Raw genomic sequence first — 10,000 nt, 5'->3', positions numbered from 1 at the left:
AGGAGGAGGCTGAGATCCAGGCAGAGCTGGAACGGTTGGAACGTGTGCGAAATCTTCACATCCGAGAACTGAAGAGAATACACAATGAAGACAACTCACAGTACGTGTACACACACACTCACACACACACACACACACAACCCATGTTAGTTACTACCACTGATTGTGTTAACCTGTAATGTATTGTGTGTGTGTGTGTGTGTGTGTGTGTGTATATCAGGTTTAAAGATCACCCCACTCTGAATGATCGTTACCTGTTACTACACCTGCTGGGCCGGGGAGGCTTCAGTGAAGTTTACAAGGTGAGACACACACACACACACCCACACACATACACACTCATATACTCTCTGTCTCTCTCTCACTCTCACACAAACACTCATGCTCTCCTACACAACCCACACACACATGTTATAAATGAATGTGAAGAAATAACCGTTCTGACTTGACGCCCGTGCACTGTGTCGCCCAGATATCTGCTAAAGTTAGCATGCTAAGTCACTGTAGCAAAACCAGCAAAGGAAGTGTGGCCTCACGGAAGTAAGCAGACACTGACAGGAATGGTGTTTTTAATCGCTAAAATCCCATCTCCGAGGCTAAAATAATGACAGATAAAGTTTTTGTTAATTTGCGGAGAGATGGAATACTCTTCTGAAGTACAGAGACTCACCCAACTGTCCTGTAGTGAGCATCAACAAGTAGGTCAGTAGCAGACCCATCACTTAACACTAATGCTTAGACTCAGCTAGCTCAAAACCTCCAGTGCTTAGATGAAGATTCAATTCAATTCAATTAATGTAACATAGAAATATCAATTTGATGTTGATGTAGACACTAATAGTCCTGTATCTTTCAATCATATAGATGTTTTCGTGCTACATGTAGCCTTCAGCCTCCTCCACCTTGGCCAAAATGTTTGTTTTCTTCTGAGAAGGGAGAGGAGGTGGGGCTGCACAAACGTAGAGTAATACAGTGCCCCCTATCTGCATGGAGTTGGGAGTATGAAATCATTTAGCTCACTTACCGACAGCTAGTCAGACTTGCATATAGCCTCTTTAAGGACATGGTTTATATGACCATTACTAGTTTTTAATTTATCTTATTTATATACATTTTACCAGGCAAAAAACGGTAATTACCAGCTAGTGTAAACACACACACACACACTAACAGACACACACACACACACTTTCCCCTGTGCTGCTTCAGTGGTGTGTGTGTTGCAGGCCTTTGACCTGACAGAGCAGCGCTACGTGGCAGTGAAGATCCACCAGCTCAACAAGAACTGGAGAGATGAGAAGAAGGAGAACTATCACAAGTATGTTTAACTACTCCAGCTTGTGTGTGTGTGTGTGTGTGTGTGTGTGTGTGTGTGTGTGTGTGTGTGTGTGTGTGTGTGTGTGTGTGTGTGTGTGTGTGTGTGTGTGTGTGTGTGTGTGTGTGTGCGCGCGCGCGTGTGTGTGTGTGTGTCTGTGTGTCAGTGTGCGCGCATGTGTGTGTTCTCATGATGGTGCCTCTGCTGTTTCAGGCATGCGTGTCGGGAGTACCGCATCCATAAGGAGTTGGACCACCCCCGAATCGTCAAACTCTACGATTACTTCTCATTGGACACTGACTCGTAAGAGACGCCTTTTGCTCATGACACAAACCCCCTCGTTCATTAAGGTCACGTTGATTTCAGAGTAAGCCCTTGCTCACCACACAAACCCCCTCATTCATTAACAGGCATGAAAATCCCTCACCTTTCGGCGAAATTCGCCGTTTTGAAACCAAAATAGGTGACCTACGTGAATCGTGTAGATTCGATGAGAAAAACATTTTTTGGGGGGAGGGGGGGGGGGGGTGTAGGTATTCATATTCAGTGAACTGCGAACAGGTGCGCGTGCCAGAAGGGAGCGCGAGATTCAGTGAATTGCGAACAGGTGCGCGTGCCGGAAGGGAGTGCGAGTGCATGGAAATATTAACGCGAAGTTGCCTTGCATCACCAGTGCAGACCACCATCAGAAGCTAAAAGCACGCCTGCTGAAGAAGAGAAAGGGGCGAGGCTGAGACGTGGCAAAACAGCGAAAGCGGGCCATGAAGACACTGGTGGTTCAGGCAAAGAAGAAAAAATGATCTGGTTCTGAGAGTATTACGAACTGTAATGTAAATTGTTATCTTTGCCAATAAAATGTATTCAAATTAGGGCTGTCAAAGTTAACGCGTTAATCTATGAGATTATTGTGGCCGAGATTAATGCGATAAAATATTTTAAGGCAGTTAACGCAACTTTGTTTACTTCCGATGTGCGTTGACACATGACACGAAACCGCCGCGTGCCTGCAGTCAGGAATAGGAGAGACCGAGACGGTAGTTGAAGATGGAGAGAGCAGAGGGATTGTTGGGCGGAAAGTTTCTGTTTAAGAGTAAAAATGATAGCCTGGATGCCAGACGAACTTAGCCACGCCCACACATTTTTTGGTCGGGAAGTTCGGTCTGGTGTCGCTCCGTTGGGGAGAAATTATCTCCTCACAAAAATCTGTGAGGAGATAGATAGACCAATCAAATTGTCAGGGCGGGCTTTATACGATGATGGACAGATGATCAACCCTAACGTAATCAACCACGTCACCAAAGAGCTTTTGGGGTGAATTCGTTTTCAACAAACATGGCTGCCGTTGGAGAGCTGAAATGTGGAAATTCGAGTCTGTTTTAGAAGACATTGACAGCACATTCATTTTGAAAGAGGAACAGAGAAACGCGATCAAGGCATTTGTCGATCAAAAATATGTTTTTGCCGTCTTTCCTACGGGATCCGGTAAAAGTTTAATGTATCAGCTGGCCCCATGGTCTACGTTATGGTCATACTACGTTGCTCTGATTGGTTCTAGATATATCCAATTGAGCGAAGAGGCATTTTTTTTCCTGGTTCGGTTGAAACACGCCCCATAATCACAGTCCAACGGAGCGGTATCAGACTCCTATTCTGACTAGAATTATGAGTATGACATCGTCAGGCTATAAAAATGACGGAACAACCGACAAAACTAAAGTTGTATGTAGCATTTGTCAAGCTGAATTTAGCTATCACAGAAGCAGATCGTCTTTAAGTTATCACCTTAATGCAAAGCACCCGACAGAAAGCAGTCCCAGGTTAGATGGTCGCCAACCCACACTCCACGACTTCACTAAAATAACTAGACCAGTCCGTGAAAAGGTTACCAACACTTACGCAGTTTAGGTTGCTGGTGACTGTCGGCCCATCAACATAGTTGAGGACGGTGGGCTGTCTGAGGTGATTCGAATTGCTTCAGGGGACAATTCTTACGATTTACCGTCGCATACATTCCTTGTATGACGGCGAGAGAGCACGAAAAATTCAGCTCCTCGAACAAGCTGCCAGCGTCGCCCTTACTGGTGACAACTGGACGTCAGTCAGAAATGACAATTACCTGGGTGTCACAGCTCATTTTATTGACAATGTATGGAAATTGAGATATTTTGCATTGGAAGTAAAAAAAAAAAAAAACATTCGCGACATACAGCGGAGGACTGTGCAGAGGAATTCATCGACGTCTCAAACAGATGGGAGATAAGTGGCAAACTGACCACTTTAGGCACTGATAGTGCCCGTATTATGTTGGCAGCTGCTAGGCTACTTCCATTTTAACATCTACCCTGCGCGGCACACAGTCTGTACCTGGCTGGCACTTTATAGGTATGAGTTATAGGCCTGAGCCTCTTTGAAAACACAGTTCTGCGTGTAGTTTTGTGTTAAAAAAAAAAAATACACGCTGTCTGAAAGTGATTACTCTTTAATTTATAAGATTTAGTCTTTAGAAGTCAAACAAACTTTTAATCACGATTAATTTAGATTAATGCATTTCAAAATATGAGATTAATTAGTTCATTTTTTTGTATCTATTGACAGCCCAAATTAAAATATGAATTACATAACATTGTACTGGCTGTCAATCATGATGGAAGAGTAGACAAGTTAAGTTACAGCATGTCCACCATCTCTTGTGGGGGCTATGCATTAACCCATTTGTGGTGCCCTTACCACATTGTGCCTCTTATACTGTATGTTAGACCCAGTGACATCAGTGCATAATACTTAGTAAGGAGGCCAGAATAATTTTGGACTCATGGCTGAAGTTAAGTTTCTCCAGCTCTCCCCAGGTTGGCAAAAAAAGCATCTCTAAATGCATCAGATTGATGCTTTAAAATATGGAATATTAAACATTTTCTTACGGGGGAGCATGCCCCCGGACCCCCCTAGAGGGGTAATATCCTTCTCACCTTTTTCACCCCTGACCCGTTTTCATGCCTGCATTAAGGTCACGTTGATTTCAGAGTAAGCCCTTGCTCACCACACAAACCCCCTCATTCATTAAGGTCACGTTGATTTCAGAGTAAGCCCTTGCTCCATGTAATGCCTATGTGAAGCCAGTTAACAGCGGCAAGTGGTGGAGATCACCTGCGACTGCCTTTAATTGGTGAGCTGATTTTGAGCAAACGGAGAGGGAGTTCCATTCACACTTTACCTGGCAGAGTTGCTGTGCATGTTACTAACTACCAGACAAAAAACTGCTTCCCCATGTATAGAATGCACCTGAGATTAGCTGCAGGGATTTAGCAAAAATCAATGTTTAAATCAAGGTTAATAGTGGTATAGAAATGACGGTATTACAGTTGTCTATTAGTCCATTGTCATTAGGTCATGTTGTTTTTGTCTCCTGGCTCCTGTAAATCCATCTGTGGTGTTGTGGTTCTCCAGGTTCTGCACGGTTCTTGAGTACTGCGAGGGGAACGATCTGGACTTCTACCTGAAGCAGCACAAGCTGATGTCGGAGAAGGAGGCGCGCTCCATCGTGATGCAGATCGTCAACGCGCTCAAGTACCTCAACGAGATCCGACCGCCCATCATCCACTACGACCTCAAGCCTGGTGAGTGGGTGGGGGCACACTGCAGCCGGGTCCGGGCCACAACCGGGCCAGGTCCGCGTAACACTGGGCTACGGTCACTGCAGGTGTGTGGCTACGGTCACGGCAGGTGTGGGGCTAAGGTCACGGCAGGTGTGGGGCTACGGTCACGGCAGGTGTGGGGCTACGGTCACGGCAGGTGTGGGGCCTACGGTCACGGCAGGTGTGGGGCCTACGGTCACGGCAGGTGTGGGGCTACGGTCACGACAGGTGTGGGGGCAGGTGTGGAGGAGTTCCATGTTGTGCGTTAGGACTGCTGTGAGTGCAGGAGCTTAAATGTCCTCTGGCGTGTGGGTGGGTTACGGTTCAGACCAGAGAACTGAGGTTTGTGGCTCTGGAGTGAGTGAGCTGGACCTTTAATCCTTTAATCTGTGAACATTAGATATATACGACACAAACTCTCATTCAGTCTCTCTCTCTCTCCTTTATCTTCCTCCCTCTCTCCATCCCTCCCTCTCCCCACACCCCCCCGTAGGTAATATACTGCTGGTGAATGGGACGGCGTGTGGGGAGATTAAGATCACAGACTTCGGCTTGTCTAAGATCATGGACGACGACAGCTACAACTCCGTAGATGGAATGGAGCTCACGTCACAGGGAGCCGGGACTTACTGGTACGACAGAGACACACAGACACACAGACACACAGACACACAGACACACAGACACACAGACACACAGACACACAGACACACAGACACACAGACACACAGACACACAGACACACAGACAGAGAGACAGACAGAGAGACAGACAGAGAGACAGACAGAGAGACAGACAGAGAGACACACAGAGAGACACACAGAGAGACACACAGAGAGACAGAATCCTGCATGCACATGGGAATCTGTACTTACACTGGTCACACACTCACTTAATGACTCTTTAACTTAACGTGTGTTTGTAGGTACCTGCCCCCAGAGTGCTTTGTGGTGGGGAAAGAACCACCCAAAATCTCCAATAAGGTTGATGTGTGGTCAGTAGGAATCATCTTCTACCAGAGTGTCTATGGACGCAAGGTAAAGCACTCACACAGACATCTACACACACACACACACACACACACACACACACACACATATCTACACACACACACACACACACACGATGGCTGATTGACACATATGGAATAGTTTACTCAAACATACACAAACGCATTGACACAGATCATGCCTTTGTAGCTGTCCAGAAAAGACACACACACACACACTCACACAGAGTTATACATTCTCTTTTCTGTCCGCTCTAGTTACTCAACATGTTCATTTTCTACACACACACACACACACACACACTCACACACTCTCACACTCACTCACACACACACACACACACACTCTCACACACTCTCACACTCACTCACACACACACACATACACTCTCACACACTCCCTGGTGACTCTTGGTCTCTCTGCTCTGCAGCCCTTCGGCCATAACCAGTCTCAGCAGGACATCCTGCAGGAGAACACCATCCTCAAGGCCACCGAGGTGCAGTTCCCCGCCAAACCTGTGGTGTCACCAGAAGCCAAGGTACACACGCACACACGCACGCACGTGCATGCAAATGAATGAAAGATATTATTACACAAATGAATGATATTATTTGACTTACACACACATATCCCTGAAGAGTCACCTGAGACAACATGTGAAAACACACACACAGACACACACACACACACACACACACACACACACACACAAACTAACTTGTGTGCCTGATGAACGAATGCCTACTACTGTGGAGGTGACCATCTGCACTGATGTGATACTTTTAGATGGCTGTTCTATAGGTATTTTGTTAACAGTACAGCTATTGATGGTGATATGACATTGGTGTTGTAATGACGGTGTGTGTGTGTGTGTGTGTGTTTAGGCATTTATCCGGCGCTGCCTGGCATACAGGAAGGAAGAGCGCATTGATGTTCTGCAGCTGGCCAGCGACCCCTTCCTCCTGCCCCACTTCCGCAAGTCTGTCAGCGTCCCACCCCCTCCGCTCCCCCCCACAGCCTCCACGTCCAACTCCTACAACAGCAGCGCCTCCAACTGATCTCACACACACACACACATCCTCACATATACCCAACTGATCTCATACACACACACACAGGTGTGCACACACATGCTCACACTCACATCCTCACATATACCCAACTGATCTCATACACACACAGGTGTGCACACACACACATACTCACATATACTCCCATAACAGGGAACTTCAACCGACACACCCCAAAACACATGCGCACACTTAATACCAACCGACTTCCACTGCTAAATACAGTTACTGTTTGTCAGACACACACACACACACACACAGAGGATGGCCAGGGGCAGTGGCGAGGCAGTGGGCAGATGAGATTGAACGCGACCCGTGTTCACAGGCTCAGCACAGATGTGTTTTTAAAAGCTGGGATGAGACCGCCACCGAGACTCTGCTTTGGACTCCAGGGGATGCTGTCTCAGCCATGGACCACAGGGGGTCGCTGTTACGCCCCAGAAGAGTACTGCGTTGCTCTCATCCTGCACCAAGGATGCTGGCATTTCTTCATGGATTTCTTCAAATCGCCCCCAGCTCTGGGGGTAGTCTATGCCCAGATGACCAAAGCTACTGGACGGGGACGGGTGTTTTGGTGTGACCAGCAGCTGGAGGGGAGTGGGGTTGAGGGGGTTGTTTTTCCCTGCAGTTTTCAACTTTTGTAATGTTTTCTTGTTTTGAATTATTTTATTTATAAAATGTGAGGTTTGCCTCAGGATATCCCTGTACATCTTCAGGGTGGGAGGCATTCACATTAAACTCCTCAACCAGGGTATGTGATGGCTCTGCCGTGTTTCTCACACACACACACACGCACACACACACACACGATCGGTTTAACCAACTTTAATTGAACAGAGTAGCATTTTATGGTACAGCAAAACATCAGTTTTCAGAAACAGGTCCGGTCCGAGTCACAATGTGTCTATTCCAATTCCCACCCAAACCAACCATGTGTTAGTAATTAATGAAATGACACTGCACTGTTGTTGGTAATTAATGGAATGACACTGCAGATGAGGGACAGCTCCATCCTGATGGGAGACAGCGCTGCGATGTGTACCAGCTCCTTCCTCTGTGAAGTGATGGACTGGTTGTGGGGCCGTCTCCTGTACGGTTCTGGGGTAGTCTCCTGTACGGACCGGTTGTGGGGTAGTCTCCTGTACGGACCGGTTCCATCACACATCATATCTGCAGTGCCTTTCCCCAAAGGCATCGTTTGACAGTAACCATGGCGATCGCTACTAACACATCACCATCGCTGGGCTGTTTAACAGCGTCGTGTTCAGGGGAAAAACGCTCATTGAGAGCCGCTGAGGAAAGGGGGTGGGGTCTATCCAACCAACCACTTCCTGGGACATTCCAACATGTTTGGCAGAGTCCATTTGTCAAACCAGCAAAGATACCTCAGTCCAGGTGTGTAGGTTAACTGAAACAGTTTTAGGCAAATTATACTGAGTGGTTAACTTGCTGTCTCATGCACACACACACACACACACACACACACTCTGGGTCGCCGGCGCTGGACCATAACACTTAAGTGACCGGGGTGAGCTCAAAGGTCCAAGCACACACACGCACACACATACACACACACACACACGGGCAGTGGGAAGCAGGTTGTTCTAGCGATTGTAGAACTGAGAGGACACCCAGGCGAGCCCCCACTTGAGGTTGGTGAGCATGAACTTGAGTGCTTTGGTCCACTGCTCCTCCGAGTTGAACTGGGTCTTGATGGAGTAGGAGCCGCCGCTTCCACCCGTGTCCTCGATCTTCCCCTTCTCCACGTCCATCCTAAACACGGGGAGAAAGGGGACTTGTTATGGGCATTCACACAGTGGACTTTTCTACAGTGTACAGCTATGTCTTGCACACTACCATACCATACTACATACAGTTAATCCAAATCATCACAAGACTCTAAAAGAGAAGTGTGAGCATTCATTCACTTGAGCCTCAAAATACTGACTTCAGTTTCTTTCTTTTTTTTAAAGACTGACTTTTTTTGGCTTGATGCCATTTTAACTTTGTGTGTTCTCAGCAAGAGTAGGCTAGGAGTTTACTCACACTACATTGCACAGTATGGCAACAGCAGTTGCTTAGCTAGAGACACGTCTTAATATTAGGGTTAAGACAGCTAGAGACACGTCTATTAATATTAGGATTCGGACAACTAAAGACACCTTTATTAATATTAGGATTCAGATACCTAGAGACACCTTTATTAATATAAGGATTCAGACACCTAGAGACACCTTTATTAATATTAGGATTCGGGGGAATTTTGTTGGAAAAGCAAATGGAAACATGGACAAGACAGCTAGAATGAAAAGATACCTTTTATCACACACACCTGTATGCGAGGCAGAAGCCTGTTAGACACACACACACACACACACACGCACCTGTATGGGAGGCAGAAGCCTGTTAGACACACACACGCACCTGTATGGGAGGCAGAAGCCCGTTAGACACACACACACACACACACGCACCTGTATGGGAGGCAGAAGCCTGTTAGACACACACACACACACACACACACACACGCACCTGTATGGGAGGCAGAAGCCTGTTAGACACACACACACACACACGCACCTGTATGTGAGGCAGAAGCCTGTTAGACACACACACACACACACACACGCACCTGTATGGGAGGCAGAAGCCTGTTAGACACACACACACACGCACCTGTATGGGAGGCAGAAGCCTGTTAGACACACACACACACACACACGCACCTGTATGGGAGGCAGAAGCCTGTTAGACACACACACACACACACACACACACACACACACACACATACATACATACACACACACACCTGTATGGGAGGCAGAAGCCTGTTAGACACATACACACACACACACGCACCTGTATGGGAGGCAGAAGCCTGTTAGACACACACACACACACACACACACACACACACACACACACACACCTGTATGGGAGGCAGAAGCCTGTTAGACACACACACACACA

The 10,000-nt window shown here is 47.0% G+C and overlaps 2 protein-coding genes across 3 annotated transcripts in view; one reads left to right on the top strand and one right to left on the bottom strand.

The window, feature by feature from the left end:
- Positions 1–7,767, top strand: part of LOC105907496 (serine/threonine-protein kinase tousled-like 2) — a 16,498-nt gene extending 8,731 nt beyond the window's left edge. For both annotated transcript variants that reach the window (XM_031568617.2, XM_012835847.3), the window contains 9 exons: positions 3–100; positions 221–302; positions 1,227–1,318; positions 1,529–1,618; positions 4,760–4,929; positions 5,441–5,579; positions 5,873–5,984; positions 6,388–6,495; positions 6,842–7,767. In XM_031568617.2, the coding sequence (XP_031424477.1) occupies positions 3–100; positions 221–302; positions 1,227–1,318; positions 1,529–1,618; positions 4,760–4,929; positions 5,441–5,579; positions 5,873–5,984; positions 6,388–6,495; positions 6,842–7,015 (1,065 nt within the window). In that variant the 3' untranslated portion in view covers positions 7,016–7,767. The remainder of the gene's footprint in view (positions 1–2; positions 101–220; positions 303–1,226; positions 1,319–1,528; positions 1,619–4,759; positions 4,930–5,440; positions 5,580–5,872; positions 5,985–6,387; positions 6,496–6,841) is intronic.
- A 70-nt stretch (positions 7,768–7,837) lies between these two features.
- becn1 (beclin 1, autophagy related) overlaps positions 7,838–10,000 on the bottom strand; it is a 10,771-nt gene continuing 8,608 nt past the window's right edge. The window contains exon 12 of the mRNA XM_012835846.3: positions 7,838–8,800. Coding sequence (XP_012691300.1) covers positions 8,632–8,800 — 169 coding nt within the window. The 3' untranslated portion in view covers positions 7,838–8,631. The remainder of the gene's footprint in view (positions 8,801–10,000) is intronic.

The sequence above is a fragment of the Clupea harengus genome, chromosome 1 (genome assembly GCF_900700415.2).
Source record: "Clupea harengus chromosome 1, Ch_v2.0.2, whole genome shotgun sequence".
Lineage (NCBI taxonomy): Eukaryota > Metazoa > Chordata > Actinopteri > Clupeiformes > Clupeidae > Clupea > Clupea harengus.
The sequence above is the reverse complement of the archived record's forward strand: the minus strand, read 5'-3'. Positions and strand labels throughout refer to the sequence as shown.